Genomic DNA, 27,293 nt, shown 5'->3' on the forward strand with positions numbered 1-27,293 from the left:
TCCCAACCCTCCCAACATGGCACGGGCATGTACGGCGCGTCTGGCACACACTGTTGCACTGTCAGCGTCTGTAGTTTCGCTGATAACGATCAATCGTATCTCATAATAGACATCTGAAAACAGACAGGAACTGTGCCGTTGATCCATGCACTGGCATCCTGCTGTCCTCGTCGCTAGAACCAGATGCATTCGTTCATTCACAGCTGAACGTGCCCATAGCATTGATTGGCATCGGACGGGCTCCAGTTGTGTTCGGAGTTCGGGCAACTGAGGTACGTGCAAAGAGCCGAGGTGAGCACCCCACGTGACATATTGAGTTATGGCCACCACTTAGCCTCGTCATGAACGCCTACTGGTTAAAGAGAGCGGTTAAGCTGAGTCCTTGCTTTTCGTGACTGTTACAACGAATAAATTCGATACGTTTCACGACAAACAAACATGTATTATGTTTATACATAGTGGCTTTTTCACGTTCAACGTCATGTAACGTCACAATGTGGCAATGTTACACACGAAAGAACACGATTTCTTTCAAATGTACGTGTTGTATATATCTAATATTCATTTTCTGTAGCGTTCAACTCTTTCCGTCTAACATTCGCTCAGACCTTTCCTGATGCACGTTTTTGCTAGTTTTTATTGAAGTTCATTTCCTGGCAACGAAGAAGGCTAAATAAATATTACAATATCCTGAGTTGTTTATGAGCTGATGTTAGGAGCAGCTATTTATGAGCGTTCACTGTCGCTATATTCCAGGAGAGGCAATGAATGTATATATTCAAACCAAATGTTCCCATCTTGGATACTGGAAAATGTCGTATACAGATCGCTCCATCCTTGATTACATTGCATGTTCGCGGCTATAAATACCGAACATTTAAATAATGCAATCGATGTACGTTATTTTGTATCATCGGCAGTTCTCTAAGTATTGATTACAGCGTGAGCACAGACGGGAATGCTGACTCGTAAAAAATGAAGACACTTGTATGATTAAATGACGTACATATACTGTTGGTTTCCATTGAGTGAAATAATTCAATCCTGGAACAGGTCTCTGAAACGTAACTGTCAAGCAAAAGAACTCAACGCACGCGACACCAGTCTTGGTGAATTGATCGTGTTCTGTTTTCAAAGATGCAATGAAAGCTGTCACCTTAGCTGGTGATTGTCGCACTCAACCGCACTGCATATACAGGGGTTAGTCCGTCTTACAGTCCCTGAACCATGTCTCCTTTTCAATTTGAATTGTGTTTATCAACATTATATATTTTCAGATACTAAGCGTTAGTCTAATATAAGGGTAGTCACCATTGTTCATGCCCAGAGAGCGGAAGGTCCGAGGTTCGATCCCTGGCCGCGTCAAGACGTTAAAAGATGGACGGTACTTGTAGTTACCCTATCATTTAGGGCTAAAACAAGGACTGGTCGGCTCGGAGTCAGTATACTGTGTCTGAGAGGGGTATTAATGTGAAACTGGCGGCATGGTATCTCAGTGGGCTAGCACTAAATCGGCATCAGTCCGGACTAGTTCAAGCAGCCACACCCACACGTGCATGCGCGTCGCTATATATGTGCAATAATCTTGGACGCGACTTTAAACCCACTTCACCTCACCTCATATCCAAACAGACTCGTTTCGGAGAAGTGAGTTATGTACAATAACAAGATTTTAGGATGAAGCGTTTCTGGTGTCCCCCGCCCTGATATTGCTGGAATATTGCTAAAAGCGGCGTAAAACCTCACTCACTCACTCACTAGGATGAAGCGATGATCTAGTCCCTCTCGTGGACTAGTAGTCGTGTGGATCCCTGGTTTATGTAATGAACAGTATATCCCCGTCCATCCTGACTGTAAAGGTTTCAGTGTATTTTGTCCTGTTATTTAAGCATTAACCCGTGAATTCCGGATTAGAATAGGTCTTCAGTAATGAAAGGAGTGAAACGATATCCCGGGACACCGATGCATCGCGATTCACTCAATACGATACGGTGCACGATTTGGGAGGTGCTGTGTCTCGATTTTTTACGATAGCGGCTGTGCTAGCTTTATATATCAGCAGCAAGAGCAGTAGCAGAAGCAGACGCTCATCCTTTGCTAGAGACGCCACTGGGGACTAACTGTGAAAATGGCAAGTTACTTGTACTTATCTGGTATACGTAGGACTGTTACTTTTGTGTTTGCTAGCCATTACATGGAAATGGCAGATTATTCATTGAGTTAAAATACTCATTACAGTATATGAACATTCATTCACTTTCATTTAATTTTTCATTTTAATAAACTGAGTTTAGACCTAGGTGCATCATTGCAGTCCTATAATCTATGCTTGCCGTCAAAGGCGATTATGCTTGTGAGTCCCTGAGTGGCGACAAACGGGATCGGGTGGTCAGACTCGCTGACTTGATGCATGTCATCGTATCCCAGTTGCGTAGATCGATGCTCATGGTGTCAATCACCGGATTGTTTGGTAAAGAATCGATTATTTACAGACCGCCATTATATAAGTGTAAACAACAAAGACAAAATAATGAGCATTAATTCATCCCAAGTACCTCACTTTGGGTAACAAACAAGTACAACAAAAGTAAATGTGTTGTCTTCATGCTGTATGATTTCTATAGAGTCGCCCCGACATGGGTACAATGTGTGAAGCCCATTTCTGGTGTCCCCCGCCGTGATATTGCTGGAATATTGCTAAAAGCGGCGTAAAACCAAACTCACTCACTCTATAGAGTCGCATATGCGTCCTTAAAGGAAGACGTCTCGACGTGTGGAACAGATCATCAGCGAGCCGGGTACCACATTCCTGGCGTTATCATCAGTGAATTATAACACTCACACTTCCAAGGAGCCTCCTTGACAATATGCAGTAGCGTGGCATTCCGTCTACATCGTGTGAAGCCGATTGTTTGATTGTCAGGGGCGTGTGAGGTGTCTGTGACGCCTAACAACATGCGCCAAGCTGACGGTGATAAAGGTGAGAAAACAATGTCTTGAATTCGTTGTTGTTCCTCTCAGACACAATCTGTTCCGAATTTGACAAGGCTTTCGTTAATGCATGCTTTACTTTATTGCTTTGCAACATACGTGCCTGCATCGCTTCAGAGAGATAGCATCTACAGGTGGTACGGCGAGTGATGCAATGTACAGTGAGATCTAGATTTGGAAACATGCATATTGGCGGTGTATTCTTCACGAAACAACGATCCATTAAAAAATATAAGATACTAATATAAAACACACGCACGCACGCACGCACGCACGCACGCACGCACGCACGCACGCACGCACGCACGCACGCACGCACGCACGCACGCACGCACGCACACACACACATATATGCAAATATCGGGCAATGATTTGAGACGATTCTTGAACCATGACTAATTAATGAAATGTTAGTACTTGACAATGCTTCACCTTTCAGTTTCAGGAATTTCAGTTACGACTACAACCACGACGTCTGACAGTTGCCTACAACTGCGACTACAATCTGACAGTTGCCACTACTAATACGTCTACTACTATGGTCCCACTGTTACTACTACCACTACCACTACCCCTGCCACCACCACCACCACTACTACCACTACTACTACAGTTACTCCTGCTACTGAAGTCATCTACTGAGACAGCGCTTATGACAGTGATGCTATCACATTACGCCGACATATGTGTACTCGATACACACCACTGCATGCTGATAAATCTCATCGTTTAAGCCTTAATGCGTATTTTACGACTTACCCTTGCCTGTCATCGACCATAACGTAACACACCAGTCCCTTTAACGTGGGACACCTGGGGTTAATATACATTCCTTGTAATAACATATTACCATAGCCTATGCAATGACCGTTAGCGCAATTAGTTTAACGTAATACTTCTGTTGACTTCCCCAAAGCAGATGACGCTAGCTAAATGCCAAACGCAGAGTCAGTCAGTAGGATAATCTATTGTAGCTGAACACTAGTTCAGGAAATTGACGTATTGACAACTGCCAGCGAATGTCAAGACCTGTTATAAGATCCGAGCTTGCTCGGAATTGACAACTTTCACTGCTGTGCTATAAATAAGTTTAATATTAATGGCCTCTTTTAACTTTTCAGTCTGGCTGCGTTGAGGGTAAATGGACGTTTTATCACGAGAAACGATTTGCAGTTTTAATGCAATTATCCAAGCGCGTGTCAAACTGACCCAAGTCAGTCCAATCATAGGGTCATCTCACTCACAAAGAGCAGGGATTGCCCTGTAGAACACGTAGTAAGAAAGCACGAAGACGCGATGACGTCGTATGCTATGAAGGCGTGATTAGTTTCGAGGAAAAGTATCCGATGACGTCTATTTTGTGACCTTTTCATTTCGCGTTGATAATCAGTAAGTGAATTCTGCTTGTACGAAGACGGAGACATATTTACCCTCAACGTCAGAGCCACGTTATAAGCGGAGACGTACATTGTTATTTTCACAGGGATACCTATCCTTCTGTTTGATTATTAACGCCGCACTCTCGTATCACTTGCGTTTGCTTCACACAAAGTGGTGGCGCCCAGTCAGGACCATCTGATCGATAATCAATATCTATATTGCGATAAAACGAGTCTTACATCGCGAAATGCATCAAATCACGTGAGCACTTTGATTAAAAACATGAAATGATTTGGAAAATATCTGCTGACATCGAGTTAGCGGTGCACATGCTTTGCAAATCCTGCAATCGATCGAAATCTGCACGACAGTTTACGAACCGGACAAGCATAGTCGACTTTTACGACAAGCATGGTTGACGTTTACGACAAGCATGGTCGACTCTTACGACAAGCATGGTCGACTTTTACGACAAGCATGGTCGACGTTTACGACAAGCATTGTCGACTCTTACGACAAGCATGGTCGACCCTTACGAGTGCGTAGTGTAGGTACTGGAGGACTGCTGCCGTTTGGGTACTAGAGGACCTGGTATCATCACGTTTAGATGTGGATTCATAAACTCAAGCTCATAATTAGTCGGAATCGTTCAATTGGCGTTTTGAAGAGATTTCTTAAGGTTGAAACTAGATTCACCATTAACTGTTACATTGATACACGAATTGACCCAGCAGGACACCTGGTTTTTGAGATATGTTAAACCCAATTTGCTGGCACTGACACATATATCTAGCCTAGTACCCCATTAAAATTAATAAAAGTTGGAAAATCCCATTTCGATATGACACGTCTCTTATCCACTCTAGTTACTGACGGAAATGAGAATGTGCCCTCCTTCGAAACGAAATCGTTACTTAGCTACCACTTCCAAAATAATTTGTACTATGGGCCTGTGACCCTTCAGTAATGAATCAAATCACTTATTTATGAACTCTGACTTGATCGGGAAGACTATTTCATCTGTGTTCTTCGACAAAGTAAGAGTCTTTAGATTATCACCTGTCAATCTAACAATCATCCTTATTGTGATATCCCTGCCTTTGGGATGTGCTCTGATTTCATGCCATAAAACGCAATTAAAACGCCCATTATTGCCAAGCATAACGGAACACGTAGTCAAACACATATTGGTGGCATTCCTCTATCCACTATATATGGAAAGTGAGAACCACAGTTAAATGACTGTCAACCTTTTCTTTAATAAGCATACTTGTTTGAAGGAATTGCATTCTTCTAAAAGCTCGTAGGCGTTATAACCAATACAAACATAGTCATAAGTGGGATAAGAGCGCGTGGGCTTCCGGAAAGTGATGGCGGCGCTGGCTGTAGGTCCCAAGTTCTTCTTCCTATATTACGTCCGGCGAGGAAGCTAGCCCTCGTCCCACACTCAGGTCACCGAGTACACCAGGAACGTGCAAGACGTGTATGTGGGTCAGAAATACGTGTCACGGTCGGGGATCAATAACATAGGCTTTGTCTTGTCATTCATTATTAAGTCGCCACATATTCAAATTGTGGTCGAACGAGGGGGCGGAACCTTTAACATTCGATCCTTATGAGTTAGTGGCACGTGTCGAACATGCTAGTGGTCAGTTGTGGGGATTCCGGACATACATGTCATCACAGTAATGTCTTGTGTATAATTATACAACGCATTCTTTGAAGTCCTTCATTCCATGAAACAGGTTTAGCTTGTATTACGAAACGAGCGAGCGAGTATGGTTTTACGCCGCTTTTTAGCAATATTCAAGCAAAATCAGAAATGGGGTTCACACATTGTACCCATGTGGGGAATCGAACCCGGGTCTTCAGCGTGACGAGCGAACGCGTTAACTACTAGGCTACCCCACCGCTCCCAGCACTGAAAAAGGGACATCACATTCAAGAAGGTTTACTGATACATCTGCATTTACAATATTGGGAATATTTGCAAACATGTGGTTTGTTATGACGCCCAAGTGCATATAAATAATTAATAAGTAGAGGTAATTAGCCGAGAGTGCTTCCCTATCATACATATCATGTCAGGAGAATAACATGTTTTTGTGAGCATGACACATATTGTATATTCCTTGCATATGATATATAAGAAAGGAAACATGGGAGGGCAATAATCTCTTTGGTGTACAATGCCATTCTGAAATTACCCTTAATTTAAGACGTATTTTCAAACTGAGAAGTAACTTCAAACTCAGTGTATGGATACAATGTTTGAGTGACCCGCCTTATTTATCATTAAGTGCCAAATGATTTGCAGGCATGGTTGTCTACAGAAACCACCATCTGAACTTATTGGAACAATAGTCAATAATGTATTGATCAAGGGCCATTGCATCGATGTATGAGGCTTAAGTTTAGTTCCTGTTCGGTGACTTCATTTGCATATATATACGTCGGATCGTGCTCAATTTTATCGGATTGGTTCATCGCATCGATAACACAATCCATTTTCTGATAATGATTTTAAAAAACCTTATATTAGTTTCTCTCGCAACACGTGCAGAGCGGGTTAGAATTTGCCTTCAGTGATCCATGCTTGTCGTAAAAGGCGACTAACGGGATCGGTTTGTCAGGCTTGCGAGGATCGATGCTCATGATGCCAATCACTTGACTGTCTGGCCCAGACTCGATTATTTACAGACCGTCTTCTTATAGCTGAAATATTAATGTCGTTAGTCGCCTCTTACCACATGCGTATTCTAACCCGGATCTTCACGGGTACTGAATCAGAGTGAGTTAGTTGGGTCTAATGTTGCTTTGGGCAGTAATTCAGTTAAATCAGGGCTGGGTTTGGGAGGAAAGCCCGAAGTAAAGCAAGTCATAGACGTTTATCACAAAGGTGAAACCCACGAGCAGGAGTAGCGTGCTGACAAAACATGAAAAACTATCAGGGCAAACCTGAATTCGAACCCACGATCTCTGGATTCTGGAACGCCTAAGGGACGTAACTCTGCACCTTAGACGACAGCTTGGACCAGCCGTGACCCCCCACCCCCACATCAGTTGGAACAATGGAAACAGGAATGCTAGAATTATGCACAACATCCTACTGTTCATTCTTTAATGAGGTCGTTTTCTCACCACACTGTGGGGCGGCCCACCTGTGTATGTTATTTACAATTCCAATCAAGTGACATGGCGCCACGTTGAGAGAAACCCAAGTCAATGTTTGACCCTCTCTCCTTTGTGGACACAGCGAAACTCCTTCATGCAGTGTGTCGAAATCTTCCTTCAAAATAAACGTTTTCTCGCAGTGGCACAAATATGTAGTGATGGGTGTGTTGCGGGACGCCGGGAAGCCATGATGTCGTCCTCGACGTTGTAACTCGTTGACATGGTCAGACAACATACAAACATGACACATGGTCGCTGTTAACATAATGTCGGTACACTTCAATATCTAGTACCAGGAGGTTGCGAACCAGCGAACCACGTTCCTGTAAACATAATTTGTCAATGCAAGAAAATAACCAGCCGAAAAAGATTCCATTTCACGTAAAGGGAAAAACAGCTGTGGAGATTTTATGAATGGACCACTGAAAAATCAGTGATGACACCAGGTGTTCGCGAAAAGCAAGGCAAACTTTGAACTCAGGACCTTTTCCTCTGCATGGTGATTCAGATGAACAGATATTTCACTATTTGTACATAAAACATTACTGTTAGATTTATTCTTGTGGATTTTCAAGAATATAATATGAAACAAAATGATGAGTATACCGTGAAGAAAGGGGTAAAAGAGCATCGTGAGAGTGAATATTGCATTTGTGGTTATGTGTATTGCATAGACAAAACCATACAGTATCGGGGCTTCGAGGCGCAGAAAAACAACGATTATCCATCCGAATCTTACCCTTGCTCGTAAAGAATGTGATAAATGTATATAAAAAATGTTATGCTATCTTTCGTAATCACTTATCGTAATCTAACTTATATTAAATCATATTATACAGATTGCAAAATATAGCCGATTCAAATGTAACAGGCCAAGGGAAAACAACTGCTGAATCAACATCCCCCTTTTAAACACAGACATTTTAAAACCATTTCCTCTAAAGTTTGAATCCGTGAAGCATGCACACGCCCACAACGCGAAATGGCACCTGTCTCCTCTCTGCAGAGGCACGCGGGTCTGAGAACGGGGTTAAACAAGCGCCGTAACCTTTCTTTCTTATACATCTCATTTTGACACGAGTGAATTAACCTTGGCGAGCGTTAGGTACAACACACGACCCCTACGTATTCTTTAGGTGTATAATACCCACAGCGAGTCTATACAATGCGTGCATGTGGTGTAAGTGCGCACCCAGGTGCACGTTTAATGTTATAATCAACCCAAGTATTGTATTTTCTTGTCTACAACTGACCTACTTTCAGCTACACTAAAAACAGTTACCGAACTGTTGTGGTTGGAGATCTGTGTCCTACAGGTAGAGGTGAAATGGTGTTCAACGTCGCGTTCCAGATAATTACACTAATATAGCGACGTACATGCACGTGTGTGTGTGTGTGTGTGTGTGTGTGTGTGTGTGTGTGTGTGTGTGTGTGTGTGTTTGTACTAGTCCGATTAAGGCCGATTTTATAATACTAATACCATGGGTATTAACATGAATACCGCACAGGAGACGGACTCCGAGCTGACTGACTCCGAGGTCCTTGTTTTAGGGCCTTTAAGTTGAGTGCCAGACATTGTAAGAACAAATACCATCTTGAAACGTCTTTTGGTAGAGCGCGGACTGGGATCGAACCACGAACCTTCCGCTCAGTGGGCTCTACTACTAGACCACGGAAGCGGGCGGACGGTCTACTTCTAAACCACGGAGGCGGTCTGTGTCCTCTAGCTAATCCAAGGCTATAAATCCCCAGGTCGTTTCACCTTCGGCGAGAGAGCATTGAAAAGTCCCGTCCTTGGCCTGGTTTCCATGTTGACTGAAATGCAAGCTTGTACTTAAACTGGCGTTAAAATTCTCACACACAAGTTGAGGTACTGTAAGACCCCTGTTCGCTGAAATGCTCAGTTTTCCACTCTGCCGCCCAATCTCCATGTCAGGGTGGCCATCTCTAGCCCCCCCCCCACACACACACACACACGCTATGTCCCTTCTCCCCGATTCGCCCGTCCTCTTTTTTCTATTTGAATCACACCCACTACTCCTCGCCCTCTGTCAACGGTTATATGTCTCTAATTCACTAGTTCTAGCTCACTTTATCGATCCATCGATCTAGTCTCTCCCTAAAGCGTTAATATACTCGGAAATATACTTGAAAATATACATATGTTTAGTGACTATTATATATCAACCGACGGAAATTGTCCCCGAGTCTCACAACTTCATTCATCATGTGCACCCATGCCCGTCGCCCGCTAATCCTACTGAAACACGAACATTAGCTGAAACTCTCTTTAAGAAAAGCACATCACATACAATCACCGTAAAAGGCGATTATGCTTGTGGTAAGAGGCGACTAACGGGATTGGGTAGTCAGGCTCGCTGTGTGGATCGATGTATTAATAGATCACTGGATCAATCACTGGATTATCGGTTCCAGACCAGCAGAGTGCGACATTACACATCAAACAAACAAACAAACAAACAAACAGTCAACATTAAATGAAGACAGTGTAACATAAGAGACGTGTACGCCATACCTAGTGGCAAGAGTCATGGCATTTTAATTCCTGTGATGCACAATGATCAAAGTTACAGTTTAGTTCAAGCCAGCGACCAGCAAGCTGCCTCATAACACTCAAAGCTGGGGGGGGGGGGGGGGGTTATCTCGCAGCGATTACCATTTGAATATGTTAATCCCTAAGACACACTGCACTCAAACGTTCCACACGCTTCAACAGCTGCTCAACGTGTAGCTGAAATAAAACTGGTTGAAAATACACCCCCTAGTGCCGAGTTAAATTCTTGTCTGGAGAGCGTATCCCGCTTTCCACTTGCAGGGGAGAAACACATGTAACATTAAACAGCTGTAGGTGCGTTAGCTAATGTCACATAATGTTAATGTTTGTCTTCTTTCAAACTAACCCATATATCCCTGGGTCAGATGGTGGTGTATTTCCAAGTTGTGCCCAAGTTACGAAAAACGGTTGCGTCAGTGTCAGGGTCTGAAAGCTTTCAAACGTCACTTTTCGACTTTCGAGACGACAATCTGGAGCCCCTACCCTTGACCTGCTTGAATCTTTTTCTCTCGTTTTACTCGAATTGCACCAAGCTTTTTCACCATCCGGGTATTGTCCGCATTGTATGCCACAATCGTAAATTGGTTGCGCTTGATTACAGCTAATATCATTATCTTCATTTGGCTATATGAAACGTCAACGCCAATGATTGTACCAGTCTCGAGTATCTGCCGAAACAGATTCAAATGCGCGGAAAAGTCAAAATTGCTTTGAAGTTTTGAATGGATCACTGATAATCCGTGATGACACCAAGTATTCGCAAAAAGGGTAAGCATGTCCTGTGTTATCGGTAGCACACGCCATTCATAGAATTTGAATTAAAAAGTGTGTGATGTTGCCTGACGCCACTCAGCAGTACTCCTGCCATGCGACATCGGCCTATAAACAAACCGGACAATCAAGTGATGGATCAGAAAATCAAGAGACACGATAGCGCATTCATGGATTTTGTCGAAACTAAAACGATATGTTAAATTTGAATCACGCCAAAAAGGCTTGTACTGACATACTGACAATAACCGTTTTAAAATTTTAACAATTAAACAAAACCACCAACAACTCGAACTTCCTACCCTCTATACGGAGGGCAGAAACCGGAAACACACACATTTTGTGGTCCAAGTCAAAAATAATTAACGGGGAGAATGTGAGATGAAGACATAGTATTAACTCAATACAAGAAGATTCCAGAAAAGCGAAAATTAGAAACCTTCTCTCAGACGTTCGACCTTCTGAATCGCCATACCTGTGTCATGAGAATAAAGACGCCACCGTGGCCTGTTTACGAACCTAAATCTCGTATCTGTTCGTAAACTTTCGCTGGATTTACTGTTAAACCTTCTGAACAGAGTAAACAGGCATTTACCGAAGGACGAGTAACAGATTAGAGTTACATCTTTATGGCCCTTCAGCTTGAACCGGGGAGTCTGGAAAAGCAATACCGAGTTGGCAACGCAGGTTCGCCCGATCTGATCCACAGGTAGACTCCCTACTTGTTACAGGTAATTAAACACCTAACTACTCGCGGCAGGTCCCGGCATGCTCTGATGGTCAGATATTAGATCGGAAGCCATGCCCTCTTCTTGTCTGACGTCTTCGTTATCTCTTGCAGTTCGTTCATAATAGGAGGTAATACAGGCTGCAGTGTCAAGCAGTATATCCACCCACAACAGCGACACAGGACCACCGTCAATCAAGTCAACACTGATAGGTGTGTTATAGCGTAAAACAAGCGTATTTGTATCTAAAACAAGTGTGCATAATGTCCTTTGTGTGTTATGTAAAGATCACTAAATGTTCGTTACATATAGTAACTGGAACTGTATTATTGTATATAAATGCTAGCCTTAGAATTTTCAGATATGAAGCTAGTACTTTCCTATACCACCGGAAGGGGTGGAGTCACTGAAGTGGGATGGTAGCCTAGTGGTTAGAGCTATTGCTCGTCACACCGAAGACCGGGGTTCGATTCGCGTGATATTCCTGGAATATTGCTAAAGGCGGTGTAAAACTATACTCACTCACTTGACCACCGGGAGGGCATTGCACGACATAGCTGCAATTATGACATAAACGGCATGAAACCAAACAAACGCACCCCAACACCTTCCCCGTGTACAGGGAGATCGTATGGGTGTTTTGTATTTTACGTGATAGTCAAAGACATTCGAGGGTCCACAGCGTCTGGGTCGAGGCAAATCAAGAGCAAAGATCCACGTGGACTGCATCGGAGTTCAATAACACAGCAAGATCACACACTGCAACCACCCAAACACACTAGTCGGCCCTTTCGACAAAGCTATAGCAGTGGGGTACACAAGGTCAATTTTACCCGAAATATCCACGGGCGTTCACCCCGGCACAGGATCTCTCCCAATACACGAAATTGAACAGGAGGTTAGCGTTGTACTATGAAACCTAGTATCTCCACACTACCACGAGTGTGAGTGTGTGAGTGACAGAGTTAGGGTATGGTGGGTAAGTGGGCGAGTGAGTGCGTCAGTGACTATATTTCAGTTAGGGGGCCACCAGAACATTATACAATCGTTGCTGACAGTGAGTATGGTCTGACAACGTGTTAGCTGTATTCCAGCAACATCACAGCGGGGGGACACCTAAAATGGGCTTCACACATTTTGAACCTGGGACTTCGGCGTGACGATTTGCCAAAAGAAATTTTACTAATAATATGTATTACACATGTGGACCAGCGAGAGTGGTAGGCAGTTTACCAGAACGCAATAAACGCATGTAGGTCGTATCATTGAAACATTACATAAACAATTACCACAATGTTTTGTCTTAACTTAGTCAGTTGACCTCACTATTGCATTGGTAAACCCAACACCATGACTGGTGTTTTAATTAAATACTCACCTCTCACTGAACAATACGCACACATGCACATATGTATTATGCTGATAACCAATGCGGCCTTTAGGCTCCTGTATATGATAAATCCAAGAAGTTGGTTTCACATAAACATCCCAAGAAGAAAATACCTCGCCTAGAACACCAGGTCCAACTGAGTCTACACAATGCATACATAGCCACACAGAATGTTTACCTAAAGGCAATCTGCATCATTCTACATATCGTAGCCGTGGGGATCTGCCGTTTTTGCACACATGTGCTCATAATATTAGTTCAAATTCCCAGACCATGGGTTGCAGAGTCAGGTTTATGTGATGCGTTGTCATGTTCAACGGGGGACACTTACGTATGTCTCAGGGGTGTTCTGGGGGAGTGATTGTTGTGAATGAAGAGACCGAATGAACGCCGAAAGTCAGCAAGATGTCAGCGGAGAACTACAGTCAAAGAGAACACTTTATGGGTGTCATGTACGCCTCTGAGGTGTTCTAGGGGAGTGATTGTTGTGAATGAAGAGACTGAATAAATGCCGAAAGTCAGCAAGATGACAGCAGAGAACTGCAGTCAAAGAGAACACTTTATGGGTGTCATGTATGTCTCAGGGGTGTTATAGTGAAGTAAGTACAGGTAATGCCGAAAGTCAGCTATAAAACATTCAGAAAAATCACTCCGAAATAATATTTCCATCTGAACCATCGCACACATGAGAATTCAGTCATTTCATATACAAGATATCACCCAGTGGACCTAATGTCCAGCCTCCCCTATCATGAAACGTTGACCACAAGAGCTAATCAAGGGGCTATCGGCGGAACATTCATCAAACAAGCACCACCACTATAGTACTCAACGATGTCCCAAAGTGCCTAACTTACTCGCTGCCACTACAAATCAATATGTTCCCCGTCCAGGCAAAGGAAACTGGCAGATGGTATTCGAGAGACCTATAAGTGACCTGGGAATCGTATGTACTAAAGCATATCCTCAGGGCGATTACTTAAATGCAACTCCAGTTATTACCATAGCGACACATTAAATGCATTTCTGGTGGTATTCAAGGCATCAAAGAGAAATGTCATGGACTCTATTGAACAGGTCTTTAAACCAGTTCATTGTAATCAGAAAGTTTGAGAGGCGGAACTTATTTGATCTGTCATCGACGTGTAAGGATATGAAGATTTGCATGACTGTGATAGCGCGATGTGCATTTATAGGGTCATAACAAATAAATAGATCACTTGGAATTCCCGGACAGGGGGAATTTGCATTAATACCATTTCTAGATTGAGGGTGGCCAGGGGGAATAAAAAGACTCACGTTACAGTAGGGGCAAAATGAAGTAATTTATACGATGGGAGAACTTTGACACGCGTAAAAAATGCATAGCCCTTTCTCAGTAGCGTTTAATACAAGCACAAGTATATACTGCTCAACACTTGATAGAGATACCGAAATACTTCTCAAGAATATTAGTGGGACATGGAATATGAATATATGTTGATACGTAAGAAACTGGTTTGTACATAGTTGAGAATTTGATCCACGGATGTGAAGGTATGGCAAAGTTATGGGTCAAATCATAGCAATGAAGTCATTTTCGGCGATTTTGCAAACCGGGTGTACATGCTAAATTTTGAAGGTATATTGTTGTACAGAATACGATCTACGTACATGTGTACTATATGAACTTTATAGATATCCATCTTTCCTGACCCAACATTTACAAACCTACAAAAATGATAGTGACATTATACTACATTTCAAGTGTTAACGATATTACTAGGTTATCGAGGTGTGGGGACAAGGTCGGTACTTTATGAAAACCAAATCGTTAACACACACTTTTGATTAAGAAGTGCATCGTAAATTAGGTCAAACGAGGGTGCAATCTATTTACGTACACGATTAAAGTTATTGTTGTTAACCCTACAAAAGCTACCGAGGAAGGATATCTGTAATTCAATTAGTAAGGATCCGTTATTTAGACGCAGAGTATATATATGTATGTGCATGGTCCTGTGTGTGAGGGGGTTGTGGGCTACGTTCTTGTCTGTGGTATGATACAGTATCGATGTGCTCATATCATGATATGACACATCTTCCCGAGGCAAGAGCGTAAACTGACTATAAAAGTTTCCACCCTTGCCAAACAAGGCTGGTATTATGGCGTTACATTTTGTCTGGACTAACGAGTCTACGCATAGTCCAATCAAAATCGCGCACCGATATCAAAATCCGGTTCGTAAACTGTCTTGCAGATTTCGATCAATTGCAGGATTTGCAAAGCATATGCACCGCCAACTCGGTGTCAGCAGATATTTTCCAAATCCTTTCATGTTTTTAATCAAGGTGCTCACGTGATTTGATGCATTTCGCGATGTAAGACTCGTTTGATCACAATATAGAGATCTTGATTATCGATCAGATCGTCTTGATTTGAAGCAAATGCAAGTGATACGAGAGGTGGAATCTGATTGGTCCATAGGAGAGGCATAGAAGAGACATAACTTGTAATAGCCACTTGTGGCCCTACGATCGAGAGCAGGAATTCCATCCTAGTTCGGCAAGGGTGGAAACTGGACTTTTATAGTCAGTTAACTCACTTGCCTCCGTAAGATGGGTATGACATGATATGATGTATTGCAGGGCTCGATTTAACTATATAAAACTTGTACCAGTGTCATCTATTTCTGAAAATGCAACTTACCATTTATGTCTACACGCACCAAGTGCAAGTTGATTAAATTCGGGTTTTTTGTCTGACTTAGCCTTACTGTTCCACTCAACAACCTGGTCTAGTCTGGTGCAACAACGTTTTCATATTAACATGCTCTTGTTGCAAGTAAAATCAAGTTCCTTAAGTCGAACCCTTTATTGGCTTGGTGAGAAAAGTCTTACGTTGTGAACACTTTCATATAAAAGGGGGGTTAACGTCTTTTTGAACGGAATACCTTATTGGAGAATGTGCAAAGGGAGTCACGTTATTGACATTAACAAGTTTTGCAAACTCACCCGAACAGATCTGGTCAGTCACATCAAGGATCAGTTGCAGAGATTTGGATTCGAACCCACCGAATGCTTAGAAGTGTCTTCTTTTACAGCATCGTGATTGAATACATGAAACCTTAGCCAATAACATAAAATCCACGAACTCCGTGGGTGTTATATTATCGTTACATTTGAATGGGATTATTTGTCATGGGAAAGCCAGTGGCTTAAGTTTGGAAGTTTAAATCTATTTCAACAGAATATATCTGTCCACTGAGAATATATTAATTAAACGTCTTGGATATGTTCGAAAAAATAATTCGGGGGGTGGGGGAGGCAGAGGAAACAGACCAGTGAACTCCAGCCATCACACATATTAGACACAGATGACCTTCCGAAAAATATTGTGTCCTTGGTCATGCCTTTACAGTAGAATATCCCAAGGCCATGTAGGCGTTCAGTTAATTATCCCGAGGTCAAGAAGGCGTTTACAGTCAAATATCCCAAGGCCAAGTGAACAGTTTCTAGATATCCACGCCCCTGGTTTTCTACCCCGAGAGAATTCCTGATGTTGATAAGGCCCATGAGAGATTTACTCATAACGACTTTATGAAAGATGTAATGCTCACCAAACCACGTTTATAGGAGCAATAAACCCATAAAACAATATACCCGCTGTGGCAGGTCATGAGCGTCACTTGACATAGTTGCGGATGACAGAGTGAGCAAGGACCTGGTATACGATCCGATATGACATGACAGCTGGATTCTGACTGTCGCTTGCAATATCTGGGGGATTACATGGATATCGGACAGAAAAAGGATTCAGTTACAGATCGTATGTTGCCCTCATTCGTAATACAGGGCGCGGCTGTAACATGATATTGTTTAAGTGCGTTTGTGGTACATTGAGAACGAACGAAAAACGTTGGTGAGAGGGTGGGTTGGTGAAAGCAGGTATTCTATACATGTACGGTCTTAGGGGATGCAAATAAACGTATTTTTTCTAAGGCACAACTTCGAATGTCAACATTCAAATATCTTTGATATGAACTTTATAAGAGGCCATTGTATCGTAGTGTGATAATGGGGCAGTGGGTTAATCGAAACGTCGAAGTGTACGCTCGTCACGTCTTAGGCCTGCATTCGATTCTCTACTTCGCTACAATATCTGTGAAGCCCATTTTGTGTCGTTCCCACCGAGTTAAGTTGGGAATATTGGTAAAAACAGCATATTCGCAGTGCGGTGCGTGTTGCATCGCGGACTAACTGCGTGACATGCACATGGCATCTATCTTCATAATCTCATCTCAACTGCGGAACGCCGACCTAAACTGCCCACCCCTATGATCTTCCTGTCCTTCTCACAGCTGGTCTGACAGTGTACTCTTACTTGATACATGCATGCTACGTGCCATCATGAACCGTATGATACTAAAACTGCTTGAATATGAAATATTTTCATTGCCATAAGATGTTTTGGTATGACCCATTTTATCATACCTAAGATGTCCAGGTAAATCAGGAATCATGTGAAACAAAAGTTCGAGTCAGAATGTTGTCACTACATGTGACAGGAAATATCCAGTAATGTGTACTTACTCTTATCAACCATATCTCGCTCACCGTAAAAAGGAATTGTCTCATTGTTCGTGTTTAATTATTCTCGTACATTACGACATATGACCTCTGTGGGTCAGTGGTTAACAATGGGCACCTGTTACGGATCCTAAAAATAACGCACCAAGCTACTCCAGGAGCACCGCAACACAGTGCATGAACGTGCTACTACTTTACTGAATGTGCAAACGTGTCAAGACGCATATATACATACGATTAAACAAAGATTAGACACAGATGTTCACAATTACTTCAAAACATGTCTAATATCGCGTAACTCTGTAAATAACACGTCATGATAAGGACCAGTTACATGAATGTAGTTGTGCATTAAGAACTGATTTGATAAAGCAAATGCAATGAATGTTGATAAAACATAAGATGTTTAAATAAATATTTATTTCTTAGGAATCAGTGTATGCCAGATTGAATTTTAAAATATCAGTGTCACATCAAAAATGTATTTCGTTGAAACAAATAGTAGATGGATAAAACATTAATTCAGAAAATTCTGATGATAGATTTCGAACTGTGGGTGTGTGTGGCTGTTAAACATCTTCATAAGGAAGTAGATGGAGCTACAAATGCACCATCTGACATGCCGTCTACTCTCTGCATTCCTGTCTTCACGTGCATGGAATGCCAGCCTGTCAGGCACGGAATGTAAAAGATATTATGGACTAAAATGGGCATTTCGGAGCCACTCCTAGGTGTGAGCTTCCTCCATTCAATCCCTCTTCATTCTGCTACCTCCAAAGAAGAAATCTTTTCAGTTTGGAAAATCCTTCATCGAGAAGATAAACATGCCTAAGGGTTGTCAATACACGACCATTGAGACGATGTTGCTTTTTCTACACGCGGATCACGTAAATCAGCCGTGATGGTGACAGGGCTATTGATGTCACTGTGGTGGTCAGCGTATAATGATCTTCTACTGGCCCCGCCTGAGTAATAACTCACTGGCGTTGACAGGAAACAGAGGCCAGAAGCTGTGGTTCTCCAGGGATCTATTCTGATACCAGTGTTCTTGATGTACATGGGATTAATACTGCTGGAGCTAATCCCCCTTCACTTCAGTAGGCTTCCATGAAGTATTGAGGCGATTTGAGTTTACGCAAAAATTGTACGACGAAGACTCGATGAACTCACAATCCGAGCTTTTTACCACAGAACGATTTTAACTTTATCAAATACTGGGGTCGAGTAAAGTGCCTCAGATATGATTCCGTTTATATATAAGTATGCATCGGTGTGAATATATATGGTACATAACGTATTGCCTGTTAACGAGGAACCTCCCTCCATTACCAGCAATTTTCAGCAAATTTTAAAGAGTTCAAAGTGAGGAGGATATTACTTATTTAGTGCATCCGTATGGAAACAGGGTTATTACTTCATCTTAACCTTGCTCCAGTAAACAGGATTACTTTCGAAAAGTGTTTAAGGGGTATATCACGTTAAGATTCTCTTAAATATTGTTTCCATATTAAGGATCCTCACTCACGAAGATTAGCTATTTTATATTAATGTTTTATAAAGATATATACATTTAACCGTTCTTTGCCGTTCTCGTTTTATAGTGGGTACACCTAATGACACATCATGAAATACGATCCTTAGATAAAGGATACGAATGTATGGCTTACTTTGACTTCGCAGCATAGATATTTATGAACCCTTGTGAATGTGTGATTTGGGTTTTTTGGCAATATTCCAGTCACGCCCGGAGACACCAATAATGTTCCTCAAACCTTGGGTATCAAACCCAGGCCTTTGGCGGGACAAGTGGATGCTTTAACCTCTAAGCTTACCCACCGCCCCTGTCTACCATGTATCTTGTCTATCTTGATGTGTTGGAACAACAACATGTAGTTTGGTGATAGGGATGAAAGCATTTGACTCCCAACTAATGGCAGGAGGTTATAAGCTTGCCTTTCCGCGAACACCAGGTGTCAACAGCAATGGGCATAGTGAATCGTAAACATACGCTTATCATATAGTCGGAATCGTACAACAGACTTAACGTTTATCAGAGACTTTTTAGATGATGGAATGGGTTTTGTCGCTTTTATTTCGTGATGGTAACAGATATAAAGCCACCATTGAGATACCAAGTTAATTTAGTCAACTCCGAATCTCACATACACATCAAGACGTTACACGGTCACGATACAGACATGAAAGGTGCTTCTTAAGATTGTCAACAGGAAATGCGCTGACATGCACTGAATGCGTGATAACAATACTCCAGGCTAAGTGTCTACTTATGCACATAAAAAGTAAGCCCACACCTCGATGAGATTGTGTTATGCATTGCAGCATGGGTGGTCTTGACAATATCGTCTTTATACCGTCACTAATTACAGTTATAGCTATCGGAACAGTATACCAACGACAGTTCACTTGCAAAAGTGTTCCATTATGCATACACAGTGACACACTAGCGTCATAAAATATGTCCCTATCAACCTGAAATACGAGCGTGAAATAACGACAAATATTACTAAACCCATTTACCCAGTGTGCTGTCTTCAAAGGGTAGGTGAGTAGGGGTTTAACGTCGGGTTTAACATTATTGCACTTACGTATTGCACTGCTGGATGCGTTGGATCAGTGGTTTAACTGACGATTTTAGTGATTTGAGATTTCAAAGAATAATGAATAGGCATGCATGTTCAAAAGTTTTAGTGTGTTAATATGATTTCAAGAAATCTTTCGCAGTTGTACAGCAATATCACGGCAGGGGATAGTGGGGAGATGCCGATTATACCGATTTTACCCTGGGCAGCAATAACATACCTCAATCAGACAGTATACTGACTCCGACCCGACCAGTCCTTGTTTTAGCTTTAATGCCGAGCGCCAGACAGGGTAACAACAAGTACCATCTTTTAACGTCGCTTGGTATGAGTTGCCGGGGATCGAACCCCGCACCTTCCGCACTTCGGGCGGACGCACTACCACTAGACCACGGAGGCGGTCCACTAGAAATGGGCGTCATTCATTATACATATACAACGTCAGCGCCAGAGCATATACATAACCAGTCTCGAGTAGCCGCCGAAACCGATCCCAAAAGGCTAAAAAGGTAAAATAGCGGAGAAAATTATATCAATGATCACTGAAAATCAGTGATGACACCAGGTGACCCACAAGGGGAATCAAACACGAACCTTGGGCGTGAAGAGCGAGCGCTTTAACCACTGGGCTACCCTAGCGCCACCAACGTCTATTGGGATACGTAATTCCTAATATAGAAAGATACGGGGCTCGGTACTGGAACTGGCAATCGGAGGCTGACATTAATTTCCATGAAAGATCCGTCTCATCCTGAGTTTTCGATGACTCATAGTGGCACCATATACACGTAATTTCCAGTGGCGATCTACGATGTGGCTAATATCAGTGTGTCGTAATGATTTATCACTTTCCACTTCCTTTACGTGGCCAGTAACATTGAGATCCTGATCATCCCATCATTGATTGTGACGGATATTCATGACATTGCGACTAGCTATCTATTCATAAATTAGGTGCATATCACTCCACACCTCATGCTACATAAATGTAACAGAATATTTAATCATTTTACCCTAAGCAACGGATGTTGTGTCTTGAAGTGAGTATGGGTAGCATAGTTATCTGACGTGGAAGACCCGCTTTAGATTCCTAACAAAGGCTAGACAATAAATATAGGCAAGTCAAGATATATATGCACATCGCAAATAGGGAAATGTCATTAAAGAAATCTTTTTCATATTTTGAGAGTATGAGCGAGTGAGTACGCCGCTTTTAGCGATATTCGAGCAATATCACTGCGGGGGACACCAGAAATGTGCTTTCATGTTTTGAAACAGACAACATTTATGTAGATTAAAATATGTTCTGGGCTCGTCTAACTGTTTCTATCTAAGCGCTTGGTCAAAACTGTAATCACGGTGTCAGAGAAACGATCATTTCGGAATATTACACAAAAATGTAAATATGACATAACAAAAAGACATAACTTAAGTCTTAGATAAAAAGAAACGTAAATGTATCTCACAACACACAGTATATGACTGCGGTTCTAATTGAAGCACTACGGTGTAATCGGCGTGACCGTTATGCATATTTATGAAGGATCTAACAAGTGCATTGTAATCAACTGTGACATTTGGGATAATTCTTAGTTAAACTTGTCACTTAACCTGTGGTTAACTTCATAATCATAAGGGGGCACAGATGGCCAAGGTGTCTGGGGCGCCTCCATTCTCTGTGCTGAGTTGCGCCCCTTCGGCACGCCAGAAACCTATGATTGTGGGTTCAAATCCTGATTCGCCCTGATTATGTTTCTGGGTTTGTCAGCACCATACCGTGCTCGTGGGTTTCACCAAAGTGGTAAACGTCTGAGACCTATATCGCTTCAGGCTGATATAACTGGAATACGGTTCAAGGCGGCGTTACATCCATTTCGCTCACTCATGGTTGTCAAACTAAATGTGCTTAAGACTTAAGACTCATTAAAACACCCCAACAGTTCAAACTGATCCACGATGGTACAGTGATAGAGCAGTCTGGGGTAGTCTTATTCATTCGAACTCGGTTGTATCGAAACGGGATGTGTCGAACACTCTATCGAAGTGATTTTCCGGGAATTCCTTCCAAGTTGATCTTTATATTTGTAGAGTGTATATTGCGACATATCTGAAGTTACAGAATTAATCAGAAACTGTACAGTACCAGTTGTTGGGTTGGCAGGGTAACTAAATAGCCGGAGATATTTTCTACTTGAGGGCGGACAGATATAGTCAAGTGTTATTGGTGTATAGCGTAAAATCAATGCTTGAGCGAAAACACGGTGAAAGTCATTAAAATCTTGCTTTTTGGTTCACATTTTCTGCAGACATAATACTTTGTTCAAGAAAACAACAACTGTCCTTAACACTATGACGCGAAATGGCTCTAATTCTGAAGACATCATAGTTGTTCGACAGTCGCAACGAGAGTGCAGGTATAACTTAACAGTCTGTAGCCATGATGGTATATTTATATGTCCTATTGCTGATACACAACTGCTTCAACAATCGACTGATCGAGTGAAAACTTGAAACGTTTGTACACTTTTTTCATAATGTTATTGGGCATACGAAACAAATATGCAATTACACTGATATGGAACAATATCACTTCACTGGAAAAACACCATAATAAAAACATGTTCTCTTTAGTCTGTTTGATGTATCTGAATCTATGAATTAACAGTTAACGAGCACTAACCGTTTTCTCATATCACACTGCGCGATGCGTATCATAAACAGGTGATGACAAGACGGGCTGCTAAACATACCTCGCTGGCTATGAACACTGATAAAGAGAACATTCCTACCTGAAACACGAGCAAAACCACCATCGTGTCACGTCCTGAGATGTAAGTCTGTGGCAGATGGCTGATCACAGATTTGTATAGGATATTATCCTCTTGTTAGCTTAAAGAAACCTAATGGAAACGATCTGTGTCTGTGTGTGTGTCTGTGTGTATGGTATGTGTCTGTGTGTATGTGTGTGAGTATGGATTTGCGTTTGTGTGAATATATGTGTGTGTATAGATATGTGTGTATATATGGGTATGTATGTGTGTGTGTATGTGTCTGTGTGAGTGTGTCACTGGGTATGTGGGTGCTTTTGTTTATATATATATATATATATCTGTATGTGTGTTTATGTATATATATATATATATATATATATATATATATATATATATATATATATATATATGGGCCCCACCGCCCCTGTCCACTGGACCTGAAACTAGTCCACGTACCCTATAAAAGCAGTAACAAAAGGTGAGGTATGTTAAAAATGCTGATACAGCTGTTTGAAGGGTCGTTGGACAGAAGATCTATTTTGATGAACACTCCAAATTACCCACTACAGATAATATATTCAAAAGTACACTTCTCACTTCAGACCCCTTACTTGCGTGTACGTCAGTTCCCTGGAAAATCATAAATGGAAGCAGCTGGGACGTTGACAACTGACGATTTGACCTTACTGGAGAACCGACCCTGTTCCCAACCGTGACGAGATAGCGTATTCCGAACATGGGCACTAAACCTCCCAATAAATAAAATAAGGGCTGATACAGTCTCCTGTATTCGTTATGTCAGGAAGATAGAGCTGCAACAGCCACACAGACGGGCAATAGTAAACAGAGCGTGTGTGTTGTACGTTCGCCGCCACTGAAACATTATTATTAGCAGTGGGGAAGGGTGTTGTGGTTGGTTTGTGTAGAAACACGTGTACACTGATGTAACACTAACACGCATGATTCACACACAAATTCCATTGATAACATCCACAGTCCATTCCCGTCCGCCGCCGGTGATGTCATCCCTGTAACGCTACATTCATTGAAGGTGTATCCCTAACCTCAAAATAGACACACGTCTCGGTAATTATTACATCCAAATAAGGAACAAAGAACACACAGCGTTAAAAGGAAGAACTCATTACAGGCTCTGACAAAGTGAGGGGATATGTATTCTGCATGGTATTCCTGTAATTATCCTATAGGATATTGCAATATATGTTTAATATCACGGCGTGTCTTAATAAACTGCATGTATAATAAATGTTAATACGTGACACGACCGTTATATGTTATTACTTTATATTCCATTTATGACCAGATGTTGCAGCCATGTGTTCTGCTATGTCTAAACAATAATCCGGAATATATAAAAAAAATGACTGCTGAGTGGAATCGGATTCCAATACGTTACAATAACAATATCATGTATATCTTAAGAAAACATTCTCATATTTATACACCAGTTATAAATCACTTCATTAGGGTCAGTGACCACTTAGACTGGCCCTTACGATACTTCAGTAGCTTTTCAACTGCCAAACAGAAATATTACATAAGAATTGTACAATTATGTTTTAATGAGGTAATGAAACTAACTTTGAATATTCTCGATGAGAATTGTCATGTACAGAATATAATCAGTGATAAACAATTGCTAACAAAGAATCGGGATAGTGTCCAACAACATTTGACAAGTCAAAGTCTTTATTTTACTGTTTTAATAGCGATGTAATAGATCCTTATACTGGCAGGCAGGTCACTCTAGCTTGACAACACTATAAGGATCAGTACCGAAACGTCGCTATTACAGAAAAATAAAGAGGTTGTTATCCATACATTGTATCTATTTTGTTATTTTGTCGTCTTCAGCATCAAAGAAATGGTTATCAAACGATTTATTTGACAAGTCCTTAAGCTATTTTACTAATCTCGGACTAACGGGCCAGCGTTGGTGCACGTGTCGCGTGCTGCTTATCATACACGTATTACACTTTTTTCATGTTTTATCAATTCAATCATAACCCCATTGCTTGCCTGTAACACTGTAGGATCCTGTTTATACAGTAAAATATTACATTCAGTTAATTATTGAACTGTTATCGAACATACAAACTCGCATGAGTGCATGTGGCTCGACAGTTAATGCATGCGCATGATCGTTACAATAACTATATAGTGTCGTTGTCATGTACATTATTGTAACACATGTGTTTCAAACAAAAGGTCGTGCCATTCACCGTAAAAGTCAAATACGCAACCAGTGGTTTAGCGTACAGCAACACTTGGCACTATCAAATCTCTGCAAGCATGTGCTTATCGCCAGTTGGAGGAACCAGATAACCGCAATAGGTTAACTGATAAATATATACAATACAAATAACAATAGGTATTTCTGCTGAGATCATCTTCAACATATATTAAATATGAAGGAAATATATCAGATATATAATTCTTCTTCACACACAGAAATATATAACGTTGTTGAAAGCTCAGAATAAGGCTTCTAAAAAATTCTACATGTGGAACGAATGTATTTTTCATCCCATTCAAACACTTCTGATAACCTGTTTGGCTAATCTTGCTATTGAATTAGAAGCAGACGACACCATTGACATGTCATCCGGCGACGAAACGAAAGGCGCGATGTACCAACAGCCATTTGTTCGATAGTGTATGGATATACCCGCCTGGGGTGAGACATGTATCGCGGACATTATCTAGTTCATGCCTGTCTTGGGTTAAAAGATAAAGCGGATCGACTCACCTGAATTAAATCCAACAATCGCGGCCACGACTCCCCACAGTACAGTTTGTATCCAATTCGGTTTAACCGGCGTCCGTAAAACACAGTGTGTCTTCCCCGGGTTTGTCATCATTCCGAAGTACCATCCAATATATGTAATGTGTCGTCTGCTCACAAGACAGGCTTGTCTACCTGCTTCGCCTTCTGTGTGGGTAGATATACCGACTGCGTTCGGGTCATAACTGACAACTGACTCAGAAAGCAACTCCCGTCCGACGAGAGGTTTGGTCCTATATTGATAAGGGAAGTATTCACAGGTAAAGATCGGCGTTCCCAGCGCACAGGGATATTTACTGAGCTAACATCACGGGGACGATACACTGCGAGGGATTTCCCCGCTGTCAGGCTCCGCGCTCCATCAGCCTCGGTATAACACTGTGCGAATCACCGGCTTATGAATATTCATGAGTTCGTGCTCCAGTTCCGCTTCGTCGCTGTCTGCGGAATTGAGGCATGTCAACGCGCGGGGCATGTTATTCAAACACTGCAGGCATTCCGTACGCTAATTATATTCACAGAGCTTTACCAAAGAAAATATATATCTCACATTTCTGGGATATTTTACTTTTCAGTGTATTACGATAGTGTCACGTCCTTACGCTAAGTAGGCCGTCCTCCAGTCAAGGAGCTCATCGATCTTCCCAGGACGCGAACTCAGGGAATTGCTGCCTTTCATCGGCTCGTTATTGTCAATCCATATTGATCAACCGGTTGTTTAAAACCATTTACTGTGAAAACACGTGCTTACATTCATGCATATATCGTATTGTTTAAAGAGTCATACATTCAAGTATGAAATTCCTTACTGAAACAACTTTAGCCGTTATGTATGGAATGAGGATGTTGTTTGAAATGAGTAAAGGATTGTCACTCTATATGTTAATAAAGCTCTATTATGCGTTTGGAAATGCGAAATAATAACAATGATTAACATTGCAGTTATTGATCCAATGGGTGCGTGTGAGAAAAAAAATAAGTTCAGTTCAACAACGCTTGCACCCAACCCCATCAAACTCCCAACAAAACTATATATATATATATACAGTACATCTATATATATACCTTTCACTTTCATCTGTGTTCATCAGCGATATCCAGTGGAGTATATCTCCATACCATGCCGATGTACTTATTTAAGATATAAACCACTAGTGGGAGTTGTTTATCGTTCAATAAAACACTCCCGGGAGAATAAACCATGAGGCCCTGCAGTGGAATGGATATATAATTCTTATATGAGATATCAACAGTATTGAATCTAGGCAAAATGTTCGCAAAGAAGACAGAAAGTGCACATTTGGTAATTTAAATATGATTGAAGATGAATTTCATTATAAAGCGACAAGAAACTATTATATACCAAAATTGTATAGTTGACTGTACATTAAAAGCAGAAAAGCAGAAGCTGTTAACCTTATGAAGTTCTATAAACTAGCAATATTGTTTATTACTTATTTAACAATTTCATTTCAATATATTCTCCCGCGAAACGCGAATACCATATTTTACTCACATTCAACAGGTATTATAGATTG

At 41.6% G+C, this 27,293-nt stretch overlaps 1 protein-coding gene across 1 annotated transcript in view; it reads right to left on the bottom strand.

Moving 5' to 3' along the window:
• Positions 1-26,114, bottom strand: part of LOC139462185 (uncharacterized) — a 78,724-nt gene extending 52,610 nt beyond the window's left edge. The window contains exon 1 of the mRNA XM_071243739.1: positions 25,720-26,114. Coding sequence (XP_071099840.1) covers positions 25,720-25,831 — 112 coding nt within the window. The 5' untranslated portion in view covers positions 25,832-26,114. The remainder of the gene's footprint in view (positions 1-25,719) is intronic.
• Between the last annotated feature and the right edge of the window lie 1,179 nt (positions 26,115-27,293).

This window comes from Haliotis cracherodii, unplaced genomic scaffold (assembly GCF_022045235.1).
Source record: "Haliotis cracherodii isolate W230 unplaced genomic scaffold, xgHalCrac1.p SCAF_15, whole genome shotgun sequence".
NCBI lineage: Eukaryota > Metazoa > Mollusca > Gastropoda > Lepetellida > Haliotidae > Haliotis > Haliotis cracherodii.